This window comes from Odocoileus virginianus, chromosome 33 (genome assembly GCF_023699985.2).
Source record: "Odocoileus virginianus isolate 20LAN1187 ecotype Illinois chromosome 33, Ovbor_1.2, whole genome shotgun sequence".
Taxonomy (NCBI): domain Eukaryota; kingdom Metazoa; phylum Chordata; class Mammalia; order Artiodactyla; family Cervidae; genus Odocoileus; species Odocoileus virginianus.
In genome coordinates, this window is record NC_069706.1 from 25,653,045 (window position 1) to 25,676,728 (window position 23,684).

General features: G+C 50.3%; 1 protein-coding gene and 1 long non-coding RNA gene across 2 annotated transcripts; one reads left to right on the forward strand and one right to left on the reverse strand.

Moving 5' to 3' along the window:
- Positions 1-925: 925 nt before the first annotated feature.
- LOC110142441 (zinc finger protein 764) lies at positions 926-20,417 on the reverse strand. The gene is made up of 10 exons (XM_020901610.2): positions 19,349-20,417; positions 18,922-19,035; positions 17,448-17,966; positions 9,560-9,688; positions 9,226-9,255; positions 5,754-5,765; positions 4,388-4,443; positions 3,932-4,163; positions 3,663-3,776; positions 926-2,877 (listed from the first exon to the last, which is right to left on the reverse strand). The coding sequence occupies exons 1-10, from the start codon at positions 19,542-19,544 to the stop codon at positions 1,961-1,963; spliced, it is 2,319 nt and encodes a 772-aa protein (XP_020757269.2). The 5' UTR covers positions 19,545-20,417; the 3' UTR covers positions 926-1,960.
- LOC139032878 (uncharacterized) lies at positions 9,155-13,256 on the forward strand. Its single transcript, XR_011485511.1, has 2 exons — positions 9,155-9,651; positions 11,461-13,256. It is a non-coding gene; the product is annotated as an uncharacterized lncRNA (long non-coding RNA).
- Positions 20,418-23,684: the final 3,267 nt, after the last annotated feature.

The following is a 23,684-nucleotide window of genomic DNA, read 5'->3' on the forward strand; positions in this document are numbered from 1 at the left end:
AAGACAGAAGGAAACCAAGAATCCTAGTGTCTCTCACCCTGTGTGAGGTCTTGGGCAGGTTGCTCAGTCTTTCCCAGTCTGTGTCCCCAACTGCAAAAGGATAGAAAGCCTAAGATCTCTTTCAGTTCAAAAATGTGATGAGGGACTTCCCTGGTGATCCAGTGGTTAAGACTCTGAGCTCCCAATGCAGGGGGCCCAGGTTTGATCCCTGGTCAGGGAACTAGATCCCACATGCTGCAACTAAGACCTGGTGCAGCCAAATAAATGAATAAATATTAAAAAAAAAAAAAAAAAGACTCTGCGCTTCCTATGCAAGAGGCACAGGTTTGATCCTTGCTCAGGGAATAAAGATCCTACATGCCATAGAGCAAAAGATTAAATAAAATAAAGCCATTAAAAAAAAATGTAATGAGGCCTTCCCAACTGAGCCTAAAGTGGCAAAGCCTAAGCCATAGGGCTCTCCCAGGGAGGCCCAAGAAGGGAACAAAGATCCGACATATCGCAGGGGCTCTTGGGTCCTACTCCTTCAAAAATAGGAAGTGCAGGGCAGCTGAGGGGTGCCGAGGTGGAGACACCACTTGTTTGGGGCAACAGATTCAGTCCTGGAACTTCCCTGGTGGTCCATTGGTTAAGAATCCATCTTCCAATGGAGAGGATGCAGGTTCAATCCCTGGCCTCGGAACAAAGATCCTACATACCACAGGGCAACTAAACCTGCACCCTACAATTACTGAGCTTGTGTGCCACAACTAGACCCAATGCAGCCAAATAAATAAATATTGAAAAGATTCAGTCCTAACTGTCTCTTCTGATGATCTGTCCTCTCCAAGCAGATGCTTCCTTCCATAGGCAATTATGAGGGTGAATTGAGTTGATGGACAAGACTGTCCTTTGTAAACCATAAAACGCAATACGAGCCAAGATCTAAATTAAAGCCTGCTTTTACTTCTCTCCTGCTGCCCTTTCACAAATGTGCTCTCTACCCGAATCCCTGATTCAAGAACAACTGAATGCCATAGACTACAGTTTGTAAACTCAAATGACTACAGGAAGGGGTATCCCTGGTGGTCCAGTGGCTAAGACTCAGTGCTCCCAATGCAGTGGGCTCGGGTTCGATTCCTGATTGGGGAACTAGATCCTGCATGCCGCAACTAAGACCAGCCAAATAAATAAAATAAATACATATTTTTATGTATTAAAAATACATTTTTAAAAAATGATTACAGGAGTCCAACAGGTCATGTAAATGAGTAGAAAATGCCAGATGGAGAGGCATCTCTGCTTTGCCAGAGACAGCCATGACAAGTGGCAGCTGACACTGGTCAGGAGGTGCTTAAGGAGTTGGCAGGTGGGCTGAACTGAAGAGCCTGGGCTCCATTCAAATGGGCCTCTCAGCTCCTGTCAATTGTGGCTTTGTGGGAGCTCAGGTCAAGTCACCAAATCTTTGGATTTTTTTCAAGAGGCCAGAAACTTGGTTTGTTGTGTGAAATAGCCTGATTTTTACATCTTAACCAATAATTCATAACACTTGAAAATGCTGGCTGGTCTAAAAATACATGTATTGCAAAAGGCTGTTGGGAGACCAGATTCAGTACCTGGCCATCAGTTTTTAACTTCTGCAGTCAAGTCAGTGGATAAAACAAAATTCTCCACCTCAATCCTCTTATATCTAAGCTGAGAAACAGCCTTTCCCCATAGTGGAAGTCTAGTGGGGGTTCTTACCTCTAACCTGACTCAGCAAAGGGGTCTCTTGAGTCTGGGACCATAGAGGACAAGGTCTAGCAGATGAAACTGATGAAGGCCTAAGATAAACTGGTCCTCACCCCCCACCCCCAGGTCCAGTGCCCTCTGGGAATTTTGTGACCTCCCCGGAGTTGCCTGAGTTTGAGGCCCCTGAGGCCATCTTGGGCCTCAGCCAATGTCTACATCTTCACCCTTGGCCCTGTCACCCGTGAAGCCATCACCCACACTCCTGGAATATCTCTGGGTAATGCTGGAAGCCCACGGGGGGATCCAGGTCCCCTAGGGCAGAGGCCAGGGGCACAGGCAGCCCGGCGGCACCTCCGCCCCTGCGCACCCCCGCCCCTGGACGATGGACCCACTGGTGCTTGGCCATGGCCGACTTCTGGCCGAAGCACCTGCCACACTGAGGACAGGCGTAGGGGCGCTCGCCGCTGTGGGTGCGCCGGTGGGCGGCCATCTCCGAGCTCTGCCGGAAGCAGCGCCCGCAGTCTGGGCACGCGTAGGGCTTCTCGCCGGTGTGGGTGCGCACGTGGCGCCGGAGGTCGGAGGCGTGGGCGAAGGCGCGGCCACAGTCCGGGCAGGGGAAGGGGGTCTCCCCGCTGTGGACCCGCTGGTGCTGGTAGAGGGCGGAGCTCTGGCTGAAGCAGCGGCCACAGTCTGGGCACGCGTAGGGCTTCTCGCCCGTGTGGACCCGCAGGTGGGTGGTGAGCGCCGAGCGCTGCGTGAAGGCCCGGCCGCAGTCCGGGCAGCGGTGGGGCCGTTCCCCACGGTGGATGGCCCGGTGCTTGCTCAGCGAGGACGCCTGGCTGAAGCCCTTGCCACAGTCCGGGCAGCCGAAGGGCTTCTCGCCCGTGTGGGTGTAGAGATGCTCCACCAGGGTGGAGCGCCAGGCGAAACTCTTCCCGCACACGTAGCAGCCATGCCGCCGGTCGGCTCTGGGGACCGGGGGGTGGGCAGAGAGTGGCGGGCGACCCCGGCGAGGCACCTTCGGTGGCTTCTGGCAACCGTAAGGAAAGCCAGCAGAGAGGGGTTTGAGAGCCATCAGCCCGGGAAGCTGAGCGTCCACAGAAAGGATCTTCCCCAGTGCCTCCCTCCCTCGTCTCTGTCCTTTTTCTGTCTGGTTTCTGGAACCTGCTGGGAGACAAGGGGAGACCTCAGACCTCAGCTTATCCTGGTCCTTGATGCCCACACTCACTATGGGGACAGAGAAGCCTCTTAGATACAGCTGCCTCTGGGACTCAGCTCGGTACAGGCCAGGGAAGTTAGAAGTTACACTTTACCCTCAGTAGCAGGGGACAGAAAGAAAAACTTGTAGAGACAAAAAGAGAAGGAAGGACAGGGGCACGGTACATTCTGGGGGCTGGGGAAATGTGGGTTGGGAGGACAACAATTAAGCTAGATCACAGAGCATTAGTGGATGTAAGTATGCAGCCAGCAGCAGGAACAGCACAGAGAGGCATGAAGGGGGCGGCCACTGCCAAGTTCACAGGGGCTGGGCACAAGTGCAACAGGAGGACAGGATGAACCAGAGGAACAAAACAGTACCAGCCAAGAGAAAGGAGGCTGTGATAAAAATATAACAAAAACAAAGTGAACACAGGAGGTGGTGGACGAGCTAGAGAACAGGCAAACAGCAGGTGGGGTGATGTGGCGCTCAGAGGAACTTAGAGACCAGCTAGAGGTCAGAGGCTCAGGTTTGGAGGAGCTGGGGAGTGGAGAGGCAGGGATGCCTGGGTCACACTCTCGGGCCCTTTCTAGGCTGAATCCAGAAGCTAGGCAGGGATCAGGCATAATAATAACCTTAGCTGGGAAAGCAATTCAGGCAGGAAACTGATGAGCAGGTAAGGAGTTAGCAGAGGGTAACATGATGGGTAGGACCCAGAGGAAGTCCCCAGGGGACAAAGTCCCCACTGCTTCACCTGTGTCTGCTTCTGTAAGACACTCTCCCATCTCAGGCGGCCCGGCATCTGGACCCCACAGTTCTGCCTCTTCCTCCACCCAGGAGATGAGGGCTGGCTTGGTGCCTCGGAAGCCTGGAGGGAAGGGGGAGAGAACGCAAAGCCCACGCTGCGGGGGAGGCCGCCGCCCACGGTCCCGGCTTCCTGGGGCCTCCCATTCCACGTGCAGGATCCAGAGGCTGGGCGGGGTGGACTGGGGTGTGAGCACAGGCGAGCAGGTGGGGCCTCACCGAGCGCGCCCAGGTGGCCATAGGTCTCCCGCATCACGTCCCGGTACAGGGCCCTCTGCGCGGGCCGCAGACACGCCCACTCCTCCGGGGAGAAGTACACGGCCACGTCCGCGAAGCTCACGGGCTCGGATGTCCCCCCCTGGGGCCCGACCTCGTTAGGTTCGCGCGCGGGGAGCGGGGCCGGGGGCGGCGCCATTGTAAATGCCACCCTGGCGACGGGCCGGCGCCACCCCTACCCGCCGGGGTCCGCGGAGCCTCGGAGATCCAGAACGCTCCCCGGCCGGGGTCAAGAGTCGGGGCGCGGTCGGGAGGCCAGGAGAGCAGGAACGGCCCCTCGAGGGTCCACGGGGGTGGCTGAACACTGAGGGCAGGTGGCTGAAGGCGCTCTCCTAAGAGATGGCGGCCACGCGGACCCATGCATTTCGCTCCCGCGCCATCGTGCCCGGATGACGCCACCCGGCTGTCTCCAGGTGGCTTTGTCTTCGAGCCCTCAGCCAACATGGCCGCGGCGGCTACAGGCGCCCGGGAAGGCGCAGCCACCGGCCCGGGCGGGGGGGCCGGCGTTCTCTAGAGCGCGGCGCCAGGCCTCGGAGGCGCGGCGGCCGGGCTTCCCCTCCGGGTCCCCGCGCCCGCCGCGCTGGAGGCCTCGCCGCGGCCCGGTCCAGGCTTGGAGCAGCGACCTCCAGCCCCGACCCTGGACCCGCTCCGCGCGGTGATTTCAGACGTTAGGTTTCGTGGCTGGCCCATCGCTGGGTGACCTCACGCTTCCCCCAGTGTTGAGGGTAAAAGAATGGAGCGGGTGAAAGAAACTTGATCGAGCTATTGAAATTCTGGGAACTTCAGTTTCAGGAGATCGTGGGGGCAGCCGGGGGAGGGTAAGATGAGGTCTGAGAAAGGTGGGAAGGACCCCCTTTCTGTAAGCTTACCCCCTCCCCACATACCCTTCAGGACGCCTCCCGAACATCCATTTAGCTTTAGCTCAAGGCGAGTTCCTTGAATTCCTGGTCCCAGAGCCACTTGCCACCGTGCCCTGGGATGGATGGCCCATGAACACCTCGGATTTTGCAGGCTCAAGCTGAACTCATCCTTCCCCCCCCCTCTGCCTGCCGCCCCTGGGGTCTTGTCTTAGCAAATGGCACCAACTCTCTTCATCATTTTTACCTCCAAGCTCTTTCTCTCACTGGACACATTTATTGATTGCCTACTCAGTGCTTCCCACACGCCTTCATAAATATACCCTGCCCTAAGAAGCCTTGATATTTTTCCTTTGGCCAGATAAATCAATCACTGCATTTTACACACTTCATGGACATGTGCTTCGCATTTGCTGGTCTGCGGGCTATTCTGGAGCTTTGGTCTGTTTGCCTCCTTCCTTCCAAAGGCATCCCTGAGACCTTCACAGGCTCCTTGTATCTGGTGGCTGCTTCTCCCCAGGGAAGCTGGGCAAGTAAAGAACTGATCTCTGAACTTCTCTGGTGACCCAGTGGCTAAGACTCTGCACTTCCAGTACAGGGGGACCCGATTTGATCCCTGATCAGTGAACTAGATCCCACAGGCTGCAACTAAATTTGCGTGCCACAACTAAAGATCCCGCTTGCTAATGAAGATCAAAGATCCTGCGTGCTGCGATTAAGACTCAGCACAGCCAAATCATCATCATCATCATCATCATCATCATCATCATCATCTCAACAGAAGAAAAGGGGAAGATATAAACTTGGGAGGGGTCAGCCTGGCCAAAGAGAGAGGCTTGTTGGAGGGTGGCTAGTAGAGGACAAGGACTAAGGGCACAGTGTTGCCTAGGGACCCTAGTCCTCCTCACCTCTCAGGCCCCCTGAAAGACAAAAAAGACAATAGAAAATTTCCATTAAGAGTGAAGGCTTTTGGTCACCTGTCAGTGCCCATCCCCATAGACCTGGAAGAGAGTCCTGGGTAGTGCTGGAAACTTGCAGGGGGGTCTGGACCCTCCTGGAGAAGAGCCTAGGGCAGAGTCTGCTCCCCTAGATGGGACCCTAAGGGCCATGGCACCAGGCTGGTGGGTCTCCTAGTGGCCTTTGGCTGCAGCACCTTCCACTGTGGGGACAGTAGTGAGTCAGCAAATAGCTTGAGAAGTATGGCACTAGGTGAAGGGTCCTCTCCAGAATGCAATGGGCCCAGACTCCCCTCGTGGTCCAGTGGTTGGGACTCCATGCTTCCACTACAGGGGATCTGGGTTCAATCCTTGGTCAGGGAACTAGATCCTATGTGCTGCAAAGAAGAGTTCACATGCCACAACTGAGACCTGGCGCGGCCAAATAAAATAAATAAAAAAAAAAGTGCACTGGGCCAAGTTGAAGGTAAAGGTAAAGCATAATTGCATTCCAGATGGGGATGAAGGTAAATCCTCAGTGCCAGGTGTTGAAGCTGGGCACAGGCTGAGGGCCTGGGAAAACCCCGACTACGGAAGCCTTGGCCACAGGCTCAAAGACCACATCAGTGTCTCTGACTCCAGGGCCTCATGACAACTCCCAGATAGACTCCTTCTGCTGACCCCTTCCAAATGTATCACTTTTCTGAATGAGTGCTGGGAAACAGATTCAAAACTTACATTTTCCCCTGTGAACTCTCCAAGGCCTACTTATGTTCAGGCTGATAGAATCAAACTTCAGGAAGACAGAAGCATTCAGTGGGTACCCAGGACCTGGAAGCCCCCTTCTAGACTGTGTTGGCCAGTTGAGGGCTTGCAGGTCAGGGACATTCCCACCCACTCCAGGGTCAACAGAGGAGATAATCTCAACCAGAGGAGCAGCTGTTATAGGGCCCAGGGACCTGAGAGACAGATAAACTGCCTCCATCCTAAACTTTTATTTTTTGGCCATGCTGTGGGACATGCTTTGGGAGCATGAAATCTTAACCACAGAACTGCCAGGGAAGTCTCAAACTGCCTCCCTCCTAAACTTGAATTCACACATCGCCACTGACCTTTGGATGATTCATAAAGTATGACCTAATCATGGGACCACTTGGATGCCTCAGAGCCAATTAAGTGAGAAAGAGAAGGTCAAGATTGCAATCTCCAGTGGGTGTCATAAATTCAGATCAGCAAAAACTAGTAATGTCAGTGGTAAAGAACATGCAGACGGTGTTTCTTACTCAACAAACGTTTTTCCCTTCCAGGTGGAACTGGGACATTGCTTCTACTTTTCATCTTTCTGGCTTTCTTTCAGACTTCCTACTCCTGGGAATCCTGAGTATCTGTACCCCACAGCTGGGTCTCCTGTTCCACCCATTTGATGAGGGCTGGTTTGGGGTCTGGCAAAATTGGGGACCCCTGGTGGCTCAGATGGTAAAGAATCTGCCAGAAATAATGTGGGATATGAGAGTTCAATCTCTGGGTCAAGAAGATGCCCTGGAGAAGGGAGTGGCAACCCATTCTGGTATTCTTGCCTGGAGAATTCCATGGACAGAGGAGCCTTGGCTACAGTCCATGGGGTCACAACAGAGTCAGACACAATTGAGTGACTAACACTTTCATTTTTCACAAAACTGGGCAGAATGCTAATCATTCAATAAACATTTCTTAAGACTACCTATGTGGACTTCCCTGGTGGTGCAGTGGTTAAGAATCTGCCTTGCAATGCAGGGGACTCAGGTTTGATCGCTGGTTGGAGAACTAAGGTCCCACAAGCCTTGAAGCAACTAAGCCCCCTGAGTCACAACCACTGAGCCTGTGAGCTACAACTGGAGTCCATGTGATCCCTTTGCCAAAACTAAGACCCAGAGCACCCAAATAAAATAAACATTTAAAAGAGAGAGAGAGGGAGTGCACTGGGCCAAGTTGTAGGTAAAGGCAAACCGTGATTGCACTCAGTGGCGTGGGGATGAAGGTGCATTTCATTCATTTAATGAAAATATATTGGGCACCTTGGCTTCCACGGTGGCTCAGACAGTAAAGAATACGCCTGCAAAGTGGGAGACCTGGGTTCAATCCCTGGTTTGGGAAGATCCCCTGGAGGAGGGCACAGCACGTTGGTCCAGTATTCTTGCCTGGAGAATCTCCATGGACAGAGGAGCCTGTCAGGCTACAATCCATGAGGTCACAAAAAGTCAGACACGACTGAGCGACTAAGCACACAGCACACGGGGCACCTCATATATGCCAGGGATTGTTCTAGATGTTTTAAGAGAGATTCCAGATAGGAGCTTTGCTGGCAAAGGTGCAGACAGGACTTCTGGGCAGATTGTGCTCAGGGCTAGAGATGGACACAGAGCCGCCGTTTGGAGACTTCCAGTACAGGCCAGAAGAGCTCCAGAAGAAATTTCTTTACCCTCTTTCTTTACTTCTTTTTTTATAAATTTGTATTGGGAGGATAGTTGATTGACAGTGTTGTGTTAGTTTCAGGTGTACAGCAAAGTGAATCAGTTACATATAGGTTGATTCTTTTTTAGATTCTTTTCTCATATAGATCATTAGAGTATTGAGTAGAGTTCCCTATGCTCTGTAGTAGGTCCCTATTAGTTATCTATTTTATTTATTTTTTACTTTTTATTTCTGAATTGGTTGTGTTGCATCTTTGTTGCTGTGAGGGCTTTTCTCCAGTTTCGGTGAGTGGTGGTTACTCTAGTTGCAGTGCCAGGGCCTCTAAGTGTGGTGGCCTCTCTTTGCAGAGCACAAGCTCTAGAGCGTGCAGGCTTCAGTAATTGTGACACCTGTGCTTACTTGCTCCTTGGCACGTGGGATCTCCCCAGACCAGGACTGAACTCATGTCTCCCGCATTGGCAGGCAGATTCTTTACCACTGAGCCACCAGGGAAGCTCCAGTTATCTATTTAATATATAGCAGTGTGTATGTGTCCCAATTCATCCCTCTCCCAAGAAACTTCTTGAAGATGGCAGTGAAGGGTGTGAGAGTTGGAGGGCAGGGTGTAACAGAGCAGAATAGCAAGAACAAAGACTCAAGTAAGCTAGAAGCATGTCCAAAGAATGAAGATTCTGCTTGGCAGGAGCCAATGAGATGGCGCGCAGGTAGAGACAGAGGAAGAGGTTAGAGTGCTATGGGCCTTGAAGGCCGGTACAGGTTCTCTAGTTTTTGCACAAGTCTTGGGGAGCCAGTGCGGGTATCTGACAGTGGAGGGTAAGTCATTAATTTCAGTCAGGCTGATCTGGCGAGGATCTCGGGAACCAATTATCATGAGGCAGATGCGGGACGCTGGCGTCATCGTACGCGCCCAGGTGGAGGTTTTTCACCGCAGACACCCCACTCCTCGGGGAAGAAATATAGGGCCACTTTGACGATGCCTGCGGCCTTCTCTCACCTTCTTCCCGCCGGGTCTTCACCGACACCGCTGGGAGCCCAGATCGGGAGCCGGGGGTGGAGTCATACGGCCACCCACACTTCTCCCGGGAGAGACTCTAGCGACTCAGCCTCCGGTGCAGGGCGGGGGTGGGCCCCTTCGGGCCCAGGCGCCCGGAAGTAGCTTGTGGTGGGGCCCCTCTAGGACGGCGGGAAACGGCCCGTTAAGCGAACTCATTGGTCCGTGGGCCGAGAAATGAAGGCGCCCACAGAAGAGGCCGTGGCACTCTACCGTCCATTTTAGAGAAAGGCATTGATGATCTGGTTTATTCCCCCCTCGAGTTGTCTTCTCTTGCTGTTCTGCCGGTGGCCTTGCAAGGGCCTCTTGCCCATAGTTAAGATGGCCGCAGCTGCTTCGGCGTCCGCGCTCCGATCTGGCGGGTGAAAGGTGAGGCGGGTGCGCGGGCGCGCGGCGGAGAGGGACACTGGAGAGTGGGCCACAGGGCCAGGAATCAGGGGCGGTGCGGACAAACGTCCTCTTCTCAGTCCCCGAAAGAAGGCCCGTCCAGTGACTTGGTGTTTAAAAAAAATTTTTTTTTGCAAACTAATTCATTTCTCAGATTTTTGTTTATTTTTCTTTTAGAAGGCTACACAAGAATATTCAGTTACTGTCCTCGACCTCAGTCCACACCATACCTCTACTAACGGTTTCTTAAATATTCCTACAGTGATTGTCTACGCCCTACAGAGATATCTGTCATATTTTGACGCATTTACTGGATCTTACTGAAGACACTGGGACGCATGCTTCTCAGTGCCTTAGAGTTCAGGCATTTTACAGAAGAGGAAACTGAAGCCCAGTTAAGACCCAAAGTCAGGCAGCCCATTAGTGACTCTGGGTCTTCAGACTCCTAATCCATCCAGCCTTTCCTCCTGGCTCTGCCTCCTTCAGACATGTTCCAGAAATGCAATATTAACGCTTCAAATTTACAGGCCCCTGCTGACATTGTGGAAATGAACTGAATTCTCAAGTTACTAAGTCAGGATTGAAGTAAAAAAAAGTTAGATGAAAAAAAAAGTTTAAAAATGTGAGATGAATTAAGGTGTCACGCGAGTGTCTGCGCCTCGGTTCTTTGTCTCGTCACAACAAAAATTTGGAGTGACGGACGTTAAAGCCTCTTGGCGGGTCACAGCACTCGAGGACAGACCGTGTTACAGCTTTCAGGTCTCAAACAGACCGTGTTATAGCTCTTAAATAAATCAGTATTACAGCTCAGTGTTACAGCTCTATTTATTTAGATAATAGCAGGAAAATCCATCTTCGAGGCATGAGGGCACGTCGATCCAAAGACGTGAAGAGAAGATCGCTCCATCGTGCAGGGGAGAGAGAGAGAGGGCGTTGGCTCCTCTTTTTATATGTTTGTTTGTTCCCCCTGGGCCTGTCCTATGCAAACTGGGCTTAGGCAGGAGCGTTGTTTGTTTTACCTGAGGTTCTCTCTCCAGTCCTTTGTTCTATTTTCAGGGGCTTTCCCTTCCAGGTCTTTTAGCCACCGCCATTTTGGACTCTTTTTCCCTATTCTAACTACCTAACAAAGAGATGACGTGACTCATTTGCTTTCAATGCTCCATCTCTGTGTGCTTCCAATTCCAAGCTCTCCTAACAGAACAGTGGCCAATTATACAAGAACTGCAGTTGGTTCTGTGATGTGACTAAGACATCAATAATATTAGCTTACCTTGATCAATCACTTACTATTAATACATGCCAGACTCTGTTCTAAGTGCATCTGCCTGTTAACTCATTTAATCCCTCCGAACACTTCAGAGGTAAGTACCATTCTGGATCAGTAGACCAAGGCCCAGGGGAATGACCTTACCCCAGGCCACACAGCTAGTGAGGGTTCTGACTCCAGAACCCATGACACGATGGGTTACTGAAGACACAATCTCAGCAACCAGAGAGAGGTATGGTTTTAGGCCAGGTTACGAAGAAGCAGTTGGATGTGGGTAAGGCAAGAATCAGGGACCTGGAAGTCAGAAAAAGTGCTTCAGGTAACCTATGCCATTCCACTGTGGTTCTGTAGTCACCAAGTCATGTCTGACTCTTTGCGATGCCAGGCATCTTAGCACACCAGGCTCCTCTATCCGTGGGATTTCCCAGGCAAGAATAATGGAGTGGGTATACGATTCCATTCTGTTGTATTAAACGTAGAGAGAAGAAATTAAAATGATGGGCTCTAAATATTTTTTTATTTAGACATCCTGGAATTCTAAGTCAAGTGGGCCTTAGGAAGCATCACTATGAACAAAGCTAGTGGAGGTGATGGAATTCCAGTTGAGCTATTTCAAAGCCTAAAAGATGATGCTGTGAAAGTGCTGCCCTCAATATGCCAGCAAATTTGGAAGACTCAGCAGTGGCCACAGGACTGGAAAAGATCAGTTTTCATTCCAATCCCAAAGAAAGGCAATGCCAAAGAATGTTCAAACTACTGCACAACTGCACTCATCTCACACGCTAGCAAAGTAATGCTCAAAATCCTCCAAGCTAGGCTTCAACAGTACATGAACCATCAACATACAGATGTTCAAGTTGGTTTTAGAAAAGGCAGAGGAACCAGAGATCAAATTGCCAACATCTCTTGGATCATAGAAAAAGCAAGAGTTCCAGAAAAATATAAATTTCTGCTTTGTTGACTATGCCAAAGCCTTTGACTGTGTGGATCACACAAACTGTGAAAAATTCTTAGAGATGGGAATACCAGACCACCTGACCTGCCTCCTGAGAAATCTGTATGCAGGTCAAGAAGCAACAGTTAGAACTGGACATGGAACAGACTGGTTCCAAATCGGGAAAGGAGTACCTCAAGGCTATATATTGTCACCCTGCTTATTTAACTTACATGCAGAGTACATCATGAGAAACGCTGGGCTGGATGAAGCACAAACTGAAATCAAGATTGCTGGGAGAAATATCAATAACCTCAGATATGCAGATAACACCACCCTTCTGGCAGAAAGTGAACAAGAACTAAAGAGATTCTTGATGAAATTGAAAGAGGAGAGTGAAAAAGTTGGCTTAAAACTCAACACTCAGAAAACTAAGATCATGGCATCTGATGGTCCCATCACTTCATGGGAGATAGATGGGGAAACAGTGGAAACAGTGAGACTTTATTTTTGGGGGCTCCAAAATCACTGGAGATGGTGACTGCAGCCATGAAATTAAAAGATGCTTGCTCCTTGGAAGAAAAGCTATGACCAAACTAGACAGCATATTAACAAGCAGAGACATTGCTTTGCCAACGAAGGTCCATCTTGTCAAAGCTACAGTAATCATGTATGGATGTGAGAGTTGGACCATAAAGAAAGCGGAGTCTGGAAGAATTGATGCTTTTTTTTTTTTTTTTTTTTTTAGTTCTACCAGTTTATTGCTACCAACCCATCTCCCTCCACCCTCGTGCACACATGCCCAGTCATGTAATCCCATGGACTTCAGCCCGCCAGACTCCTCTGTCCGTGGATTTTTCCAGGCAAGAATACTGGAGTGGGTTGCCATTTCCTTCTCCAGAATTGATGCTTTTTAACTGTGGTGTTGGAGAAGACTCTTGAGAGTCCCTTGGACTGCAAGGAGATCCAACCAGTCCATCCTAAAGGAAATCAGTCCTAAATATTCATTGGAAGGACTAATGCTGAAACTGAAACTCCAATACTTTGGTCACCTAATGTGAAGAACTGACTCATTGGAAAAGACCCTGATGCTGGGAAAGATTGAAGGCAGGAGGAGAAGGGGCCAACAGAGGATGAGATGGTTGGATGGCATCACTGACTCCATGGACATGAGTTTGAATAAACTCCAGGAGTTGGTGACAGACAGGGAAGCCTGGTGTGCTACAAAAGAGTCAGACACGACTGAGTGACTGAATTGAACTGAAATATTTTTAAAATTAATTTATTTTTTAATTGAAGGATAATTGCTTTACAGAATTTTGTGGTTTTCTGTCAAACATCAACACGGACCCTAAATATTAAAAGTACATAATAGAAAAAGTGAAAGTTGCTCAGTTGTGTCTGACTGTTTTCAACCTCGTGGACTGTGTAGTCCATGGAATTCTCCAGGCCAGAATATTGGAGTGGGTTGCCATTTCCTCCTTCAGGGGATCTCCCCAACCCAGGGATCGAACCCAGGTCTCCCTCATCAAAGGCAGATTCTTTACCAGCTGAGCCACAAGAGAAGTCCAGGAATACTGGAGTGGGTAGCCTAGCCCTTCTCCAGGGATCTTCCTGACCCAGGAATCAAACCAGGGTTTCCTGCATTGCAGGTGGATTCTGTACCAAAAGTACATAATAGGGTTATGTTTAGGGGTCAAGTCATGGGAAATGAGTATGTTGTTTGAGTGCTTGGGAGTTATGGTACATGTTAAATGCCTAGTAGATGTGTGTTAACTGGATAAACGAGAAAGAGTAGACAGCACTTGCTCTGTGCCAAGTGCTGACCTGGGCAGTTCTGCTCGACACATTATGCCTGGTTCTGCCCCCTCCTTTTTGGTGGCTCCTCCTCTTTTCAGTTCTCCCCCTGCCCCCCATGACTCACCCCATCATGGTCACCCCTGGACCTTCACACCCTCCCCCGGTGCTTGGGCTCCCTTGTTGCAGCTCTCCATGCTTGAAACCTCTGGGACTTACTTGTTCACAGATCATGTTGGTCAGTTCACTGAAGCATTTAGGTTCTATGACAGAAATCTCTCAGGAATACCTTTCTTTCCATTTCCAAGGTCAGCAGACGAGGGCAACTACAAAAAAAAAAAAAAAAAAAAAAGTCTTGCTTTCTAGCTTGGTCCCACTACTAACTGCTTCTACCTGGGAGCAGATGCCCAGCAGATTTCTCATGTCTCATGCCCAGGCTCCTCTCATGGGTCACACTCCACACTGTTTGACAAAGACATATATATATATGTATATGTATGTATATATGTAAATTTGGCTGTGCCACAGGGCATATGGGATCTTAGTTCCCTAACTAGGGATCAGTCCCTCAGCCCCTGCATTGGAAAGTTGGCGTCTTAACCAGTGGACCACCAGGGAAGTCCAGACAAAGACATTTTCTGACTGTTTCTGACAGCAGGAGCTCTGCTCCTACTCAGGGACTTTCTATGGCTCCTCAGTGCCTACAGGGTGAACCTCAAGATCCCCCACTAGGATCTGTGATCCTCCCAGATAGGTCCCACTTCTTGATTGCATCTGGTATCCATTATTCTTTACTTTCAGTCTTTATGCTTCAATCAAGTGGAGCTGCTGCTCATTCCCTATACATGCCCATCCTGGTTGAAATCTTTCTCATCCTTCAAGGACAGTTGGAAATACCTCCTCTAGGAAGACTTCCTTGATCCAGAAGACTTGCTCGGAGACATGGTCCTGCTCACATACTATTCTGTGTTGTGTTTGAATAACAATGACCTGCCTCTTGAGAAACCTGTATGCAGGTCAGGAAGCAACAGTTAGAACTGGACATGGAACAACAGACTGGTTCCAAATAGGAAAAGGAGTACGTCAAGGCTGTATATTGTCACCCTGCTTGTTTAACTTATATGCAGAGTACATCATGAGAAACGCGGGGCTGGAAGAAGCACAAGCTGGAATCAAGATTGCCAGGAGAAATATCAATAACCTCAGATATGCAGATGATACCACCCTTATGGCAGAAAGTGAAAAGGAACTAAAAAGCCTTTTGATGAAAGTGAAAGAGGAGAGTGAAAAAGTTGGCTTAAAGCTCAACATTCAGAAAACTAAGATCATGGCATCTGGTCCCATCACTTCATGGGAGATAGATGGGGAAACAGTGGAAACAGTGTCAAACTTTATTTTTTGGGGCTCTGAAATCACAGTAGATGGTGATTGCAGCCATGAAATTAAAAGATGCTTACTCCTTGGAAGGAAAGATATGACCCACCTAGGTAGCATATTAAAAAGCAGAGACATTACTTTGCCCAACAAAGGTCCATCTGGTCAAGGCTATGGTTTTTCCAGTGGTCATGTATGGATGTGAGAGTTGGACTGTGAAGAAAGCTGAGCACCGAAAAATTGATGCTTTTGAACTGTGGTGTTGGAGAAGACTCTTGAGAGTCCGTTGGATGGCAAGGAGATCCAACCAGTCCATCCTAAAGGAGATCAGTCCTGGGTGTTCATTGGAAGGACTGATGCTGAAGCTGAAACTCTAATACTTGGCCACCTCATTCGAAGAGTTGACTCATTGGAAAAGACTCTGATGCTGGGAGGGATTGGGGGCAGGAGGAGAAGGGGATGACAGGATGAGATGGCTGGATGGCATCACCGACTCGATGGACATAAGTTTGAGTAAACTCCGGGAGTTGGTGATGGACAGGGAGGCCTGGCGTGCTGCGATTCATGAGGTTGCAAAGAGTTGGACACGACTGACTGACTGAACTGAACTGAACTGAATAACAACAATAACCAATGTTTGTTAAACTCTAATGTACAAGGCATCATCCTGTATTATTTAATCATTGCATCAGTCTTATGAGGTAGATGCTATTATTATTCAGGTTTTATAGATGAAGAAAGTAAGGCATAGAGAGGTGACTTGGAGCAAGAAGTGACTTGCCCAAGTTCACAGTTATAAAGCAGCTGAGTCAGGATCTGAAGGCAGACAGTCTGACTCCAGGGCCCATGCTTCTAAGCTCCACTCCACACTGTGTCCATCTTTTATCCTTTCTAGGAAATAGGCCTCCATTGCTACTTCCTCTGCCTGAAAAATCTCACTACAACCATTTCTTACATAATGCTATGGGAAGCACAACCACTCCTTTTCTTCCAAGTTGCATTTCCTGGCATATCACCAACCAGGATGGTGGTGCCTCTGGACTCCTCCATTAGAGCCCCAATCAATCTTTTGAATGTTGGACCTGAGTCATTGTGTCCCTGGAGCCCTGCACAAAATCCCACAGAGGCTTCAGATGGTTGCTGAATGAGGGAAATTAGTCTTCCTCATCATGATATTCCTTTATCACCTGGCAGTGTCTCCAACAAAAGTCATTCAATATGGTCACTGAATGTTGACTTTTTTTCTCTTTTAAGACCTTCTTCTTTATTTAGATCAATTTTAGTCTTTATTGAATTTGTTACAACATTGCTTCTGTTTTATGTTTTGGATTTTTGGCTACAAGGCACCTGGGATTTTAGTTCCCCCACCAGGAACTGAACCTGAGTACCCTGCATTGGAAGGCAAAGTCTTAACCACTGGACCACCAGGGAAGTCCCTTGACTACCCTTTCTCAGTGAAAGGTCTCTGGCCATGGCGGGGCTCTCACTTTCCTGCTGAGGCTGCCCGACAGGCAAGGCTGGCTCCCTCACTTCACTCTTACCTGAGCCCCTGATCTATGTTCTGCCCAGATCTGACTGCTCATAGGAAGTGGTAGGAATATGTGGGCAGTGCCAGTTTCCGGCTTTGCTGCCTTGTAGCAGTGAAACTTGGAGCCCCAGTTGACTCATCTGGAAACACAGCTATTGATACCCATCCCTGCCTCCTTAGCAGACTTCTTTTCATGATCTGAAGTGGGAAATAGCAATAGTCATTTTCACTCTTTCAACAAATGTTTATTGCACATTTACTCTGCCACACATATTATCTTGTTACAATGTCAGTCTTCACAGTAACCCTTTGAGGTAGATATTACTGATCCTCATTTTACAGATGAGGGAGCTGAGGCTCAGGGAGGGTGGGTGACTAACCAGCTGTGCCTAGAGAGCAAGCTACAGAGATGAGGTCTGCATCTGGTGCTTCTGTACATTTTCCACCCACTTCACCGCCTGGGCCTCCTATTGGTTCAGTTACCTAGGGCTTGACCAGGCCCTCCAACTGAGACCTCCTCCTCAGCCGTAGACCCCCTCGGCATTTACCTCTGCTGCAGATGAGTAGGGGGGATTTCTGTAGACAGTTTTGATCTTAGTCGCACCTGCCACTGAGATAACACTTTGAGAAAAGTCCAGCATCTCACTCTCTTCATTTTCTTTTTTTTAGAAAGATCGGGGGAGAGGAGTGTTGAGTTTAATCTATTTGAATCTTTACAGGCACTTCTCTTTTTACAAGCTTGGAAAGTTGAGGGATCCTTGAGGAAAGTCCAAGGGATGAACTGTGGGTCCCAAAGCCCTGACTCAGGAGCCTCCCTCGGGACCCAGTGAGTCCTCAGCGCCGAGGTCAGGCTCAAACCCTGCCAGCGGAAGCCGCTCACCCGCACTCCTCGAAGATGTCTGGGTAGTGCCGGAATAGCACCGGAGGGTCCCGGTCACCTCGGACTGGGGCCCGAGGCACAGCCCGGATCCCGGGCCTCCGGCCCCGCCGCCCCCCAGAGCAGGAGCGGTGGATCCACTGGTGGGCTTCCACGGCGAACTTCCTCTTGAAGCGCATGCCACACTCAGGGCAGGGGAACGGCCGCTCACCCGAGTGCATGCGCCGGTGGCTGACCAGCAGCGAGGGGTAGGTGAAGCGGCGGCCGCAGTCTGCACACACGTGGCGCCGCTGGCTGGCCTGCGCATCCGCACTCGGTAGGGGGGCCGGGGGCTGAGGACCCGCACCCTGGTCCCAGGCAGCTTGTTTGGGTGGCTGTGCTCTGGCTGAGGTTTTGCTGACGGTCGTGCCAGGGTTGTGTTTAACCAGCTCCTCAGGCCTCTCCTTCCCAGGAGCCTTTCTCGGTGCTTGGGCTCCTAGTCCTGCTTCAGATTCCTCTTCCCTTTTGTTGGGGGTAGCTCCTAGGAAACAGGAATCAAGTTCCTTTTTAAAACACATTTGCTTTTATTGTCTCAGGTTATAGGATGCTTTTCCTCAGGGAAGTGTCAAAAAGGTACTACCCGTGAATAACACACAGGCTTTGAAAAACCATAAGCAGGGTTCAAATCTCTTAGGTGGGCCTTGGTTCCTCATGTGTCAAATGGGAATCATAATGCTTTCTTTACTTCACAGGGTTGTTGGGAGGATTAAATGAGTAGAAGCATCACTTAGTAAATGCTTAATAAGCAGTGGCTATTATTTTTATGGTTTCTCAAAATTTTTTTTGGTAGGGTTAAGACATTTACAGAGGAGGAAAGACATTTGCTGGTGAGCATTCTGGTGAGGGCCAGTGGGGAGTGAAGAGCCAAGCTGTCAACTAATGGGTATTTTCTCTTGTACCACTTTGCCTTGCTTGAGAAATGTAAAAGGCAGACCTGAAGCTGTTTTCATTATTTTTTTTTTTTTTCATTCTTGTATGCTAAGTTGCTTCGGTTGTGTCCAACTCTGAGACCCCATGGTCTGTAGCCCACCAGGCTCCTCTGTCCATGGGATTCTCCAGGCAAGAATACTGGAGTGGGTGGCCATTTCCTCCTCCAAAGTATCTTCCCCACCCAGGGATCCAACCCCTATCTCATGTCTCCTGCATTGGTAGGCAGGTTCTTTACCTCTTACGGAGTTTTAGTTGTTCCTGAAAATGAGAGAATGAGCAGCGTTTCTAGGAGAGGGAGTCTGGGCTACTGATTCTTATTCTGGTCTCAAGTTGTCCCAAGTTCTGAAAACTTTGTATCAGGTCTGCCTTTTTCCCTTAGCTAGTATCCAACATCGGTTGGCTCTTTCATTCCTTTAGGGGTGCCGGAGGTGGGGATCTGACAGGAAACACTGCTAGATGGGAAGCTCTGGAACGCCAGGCAGGGAAGACCTGGGACCATCCCTCACCTCTCAGAGCTCCTCCCAGGCTTTCCCCCTCCTCAGGATCCTGGGCGGCGGGGCTCCAAGCCTCACTCTCCTGTTCCATCCAAGAGATGAGGGCTGGTTTGGGGCCTGGGAATCCTGGGAGAGAACAGGGATCACGGTGCTGGCCTGAGAGGCTGCCCTGGGAAGACGGCGCCCCCCGCGTCAGGGTGAGGGCATCTCCTCCAAGTTTAGGCTCAATCTGGACTGGGTCTGCAGTGCGCCTTCCAGAAGGAAGCGGATGCGGGGTGAAAGGACTCCCGAGGGGGTACCTGAAGCACTAGGGATGGGAGGTGGCTGGTGCTGTTGGTGGGAGAGGGCGGGATTACGGCTTACAATCCTCTGGGTCCTTATTTGATCTCCCCTTTGAATCCCAATGAAGCAGGAGGGGGGCTCTGACCCGGGGCCTCACCGAGCGCGCCCAGGTGGCCGTAGGTCTCCCGCATCACGTCCCGGTACAGGGCTCTCTGCGCGGGCAGCAGACACCCCCACTCCTCCGGGGAGAAGTACACGGCCACGTCCGCGAACCTCACGGCCAAGGGCTTCTTGCAACCGGGCCCGGTCTCCCCCGGTCTCAGCACCAGGAGTGGGGCCGGGGGCGGCGCCATGGGGCCTCCCAGCCCCGAGCAGCGGCCGCCTGGCCCCCGCGCCCGGCCTCAGCTCTCGTCGTCCACAAGAAGGGCTCCCGAGCCCGAGGCCCCGCCCAGCCTCGGCTTCCGTACGCAGCCAAGGGAACCGAAGTAGCAGGGCTGGGATTCGGGATTCTGATGGGGACAAATAGACCTCCTCGGTGTTTATTCACTTCATGGCAGCTTGGACAGACACCAGAGTTAAGGGACCCGGAAGGTGCCTCCAGAAAATATGGCGACACCGTGGCTTCAATTCTGTCTGCCCTTAAGGGCGGCGTCCTTTGACCGTATCAAACATGGCGCCCGTGTGGCTTCTCATCGTCCACTTTCCCTTAAATACAATGGCTGTGCAGGTGGGCTTTTAAGGGACTGGAAGGCAAAGGGTAGTTTTCTTGCCTTCAAGAAAGATGGAAATCCCCGGGCCTTCCAGCACTCTCCCTGCCCGCGTCTCACGGCGGCGGGTGATTGGCCGCGACAGCAGGAAGCGGCTGCGCCGCGAGACAGGGGTTGTGGGGGCGTTTTCGCCCGGAAGTTTCGGTGAGCCGGCTGTGGAACCCACCCAGGACCTCGGTGTTTGTGGAGCCCTGGACTGTGTCCCCAACGGCCCCGCTCCACACTTCCCGGCCGCGGATCCTGAAGCGGGTCCTGGCTGCAGCGGAAAGACGCACACACCTGTCCTAACCCTGGGGGTCGCCGAGGTAGAGACCACGTACAGGTTTACTCTCTTTCCCCCGCCGCGGGGCCCACCCGACCCTTTGCACCAGCGGCTCGGCTGTCTTAATCTCTGGACTGGAGTCGTCGTAGGAAGGTGCTTGGTGAAGCTGGAATTAGGAAGTTTTAAATTGTGTGTGTGTGTGTAAAATTGCTTTATAATGTGTTGGTTTCAACCATAAATATATAGTCTCCCTCTTGAGCGCCCTCCCACCCTAAATTTCGGTTTAAGTTTTTCCAAAATAATTAACGTGCGTGGCTTTTAAAAATTAATACAGTGACTTCCCTGGTGGTCCAGTGGTTAAGACTCGCTGCTCCTAATGCAAGGGGACCCAGGTTGGATCCCTGGTTGGGAGACTAAGATCCTGCCTGTGTCATTGGCGCAACCACACCATGATGAACATATGAGTGTTTAACATAAAATTCATTTATTTGTCTGTGTTGAGTCTTGGTTGTGGCATGCGAGATCTTCATTGCGTCATTCAGGATCTTTCTTTGAGGCGCAGAGCCTCTCTAGCTGTGGCGCCTGGGCTCAGTAGTTGCAGCGCTCTGGCTTAGTTGCTCTGTGGCTATGTGGGATCTTACATCCTCAACCAGGGATCAACTGGGAGTTCCCTGGATGGCAAAGTGGATCCTTAATCAATGGACCACCAGAGAAGTCTCACTATAAATTCTTTAAACTCTAGAAATGTTGAAAAAATTTCACATTAAAATGTTGAGGAGGCAGCTCTGCTGCTATTCATTCTTCAAATCATAAAGATATGCCTAGATGCTTTCACATTTTATCTCTGACAACTCTGTGAAGTTGACATTGGTCTTACTTGGCAAGTGAGACAACTAAGGCTCAGAAATGTTGAGTAATCTCCTTAAGGCAGGATGTCCCTGGATGTGGTTAAGAATCCACGCCTACCAGTGCAGGGGAAAGTGGTTTGATCCCTGGTCTGAGAGGATTCCACAAGTTGTGGAGCAATGAAGCCCTCAAGCCACAACTACTGAGTCCATGTGCTGCAGCTACTGAAGCCCTCACGCCCTAGAATCCATGCTCCTCAACAAAAGGAGCCACAGCAATGAGAAGCCTCCCACTGCAACTAGAGAGTAGCCCCTGCTCTCCGCAACTAGAGAAAGCCCACGTGTAGCAATGAAGACCCAGCTCAGCCAAGAATAAATAAATTGTTTAAAAAATAGATGCTTACGGCTACACAGCTAGTGGGGACTGAGTTGAAATTGGAATCCAGGTCTACCAATTCAGAAGAGGCTATGTGGCAAAGTAAAAGTAACCCTCAGTTCCCATTAATATTTTTGGAAAACATATTCAGAGAAGTCTTTGGTCAAGAGATACCAATATTTGAGCCTCCAGCACCACTCCTTACATGCAGACATACTTAGTCCCACCAACCTTGTGTTTATTCTTTTAAGAGTTTACTGTTCTAAAGTAGGGCTAGCAGATCTCAATGGGTCAGAAAGACCTCTCCACTGTTGACACATACAAACAGTACAGTAAAAATAAAGATGGAAGATAACTATGCCATGATTTCAACTCTAATCACAAGTAATATACTCCTCCTTAAAAAAAAAAAATCCCCAGCATATTTCCAGCTGCAGTTCAGAAAGCAGAACACTCTGAGGAAATAATCCAGAAAGAAAAGCCAGGTTAGGTGAATTAGTTTCCAAGTGTGAGCAGGAGCCTCAGAAAATGGATTCAACTGCTGTATTTAAAATGGATAACCAAGATAGACCTACTGTGTAGCACAGGGAACTCTCCTCCAGGTTATGTGGCTGCCTAGACAGGAGGGAAGTTTGGAGGAGAATGGATACACTTAGGGGCTTCCCAGGTGGCGCTAGTGGTAAAGAACCCTGCCTGCCAGTGCAGGAGGTGTAAGAGACACTGGTTCGATTCCCTGGAAGAGGGCATGGAAACCCAATTCATTGAGAATCCCTTGGACAGAGGAACCTGGGGGTGGGGCTATGGTCCATAGGGTCGCAAAGAATCAGACAGGACTGAAGCGACTTAGCAGGCATTCACGGATACATGTACATGTACAGTCCCTTTACTGTCCATCTGAAAATATCACAACATTGTTAATATGCTATGAAACTGAAAGTGTTAGTCTCTCAATTGTGTCCCACTCTTTGTGACCCCTTGGACTGTAGCCCGCCAGGCTCCTCAGTCCATGGAATTCTCCAGGCATTAATACTGGAGTGAGTAGCCATTCCCTTCTCCAGGCATCTTTTTTTTTTTTCCAAGCATCTTCTTGACCCAGGGATCGAACCCAGGTCTCCTGCATTGCAGGCAGATTCTTTACCACCTGAGCCACTACAAAGTAGAAAGTTAAACAAAAAAAGGAAATGCGTGCAGCCTTCAGGCTGAACACTAGGTGCCCTCCTAAGAGATGGCTGCAACACGATCCCAAGAGTGCTGCTAGTCCCAGTTTAGGTGTTGTGTTGGGCCACTGTACTTCCCTGATAGCTTCCGTGACATTAGGGCTTCCCTGATAGCTCAGTTGGTAAAGAATCCGCCTGCAATGCAGGAGACCGCGGTTCGATTCCTCGGTCGGGAAGATCCCCTGGAGAAGAGCTAGGCTACCCACTCCAGTATTCTTGGACTTCCCTTGTGGCTCAGCTGGTAAAGAATCCGCCTGCAACTTGGGAGACCTGAGTTCAATCCCTGGGTTGGGAAGATCCCCTGGAGAAGGGAAAGGCTACCCATTCCAGTATTCTGGCCTAGAGAATTCAATGGACACAGTCTATAGGGTTGCAAAGAGTCGGACATGACAGGACTTTCACTCACTTTGGCCACTGTGCAGTGAGAAAGGAAGCTTTCTGGAGATGAGGTTCAGGGAGACACGGAGGGACTCTGGACAAGGGAATGTGTGCAAGGGATCGGAGTAGGCGAGGCATTTATCTTTCTCTCGTCTCTGCTAACAGCAGCTGAGATCTGTCTCCTGAGCCATCACCTCCCCTTCCATCAAGGGGTAGAAGCAGGTGTTGGGTCTTAACTACCTCCTAAAAGCGTCCCTGTGGCTCAGCTGGTAAAGAATCTGCCTGCAATCCGGGAGATGTGGATTCAATCCCTGGGTTGGGAAGATCCCCTGGAGAAGGGAAAGGCTACCCATTCCAGTATTCTGGCCTAGAGAATTCAATGGACACAGTCTATAGGGTTGCAAAGAGTCGGACATGACAGGACTTTCACTCACTTTGGCCACTGTGCAGTGAGAAAGGAAGCTTTCTGGAGATGAGGTTCAGGGAGACACGGAGGGACTCTGGACAAGGGAATGTGTGCAAGGGATCGGAGTAGGCGAGGCATTTATCTTTCTCTCGTCTCTGCTAACAGCAGCTGAGATCTGTCTCCTGAGCCGTCACCTCCCCTTCCATCAAGGGGTAGAAGCAGGTGTTGGGTCTTAACTACCT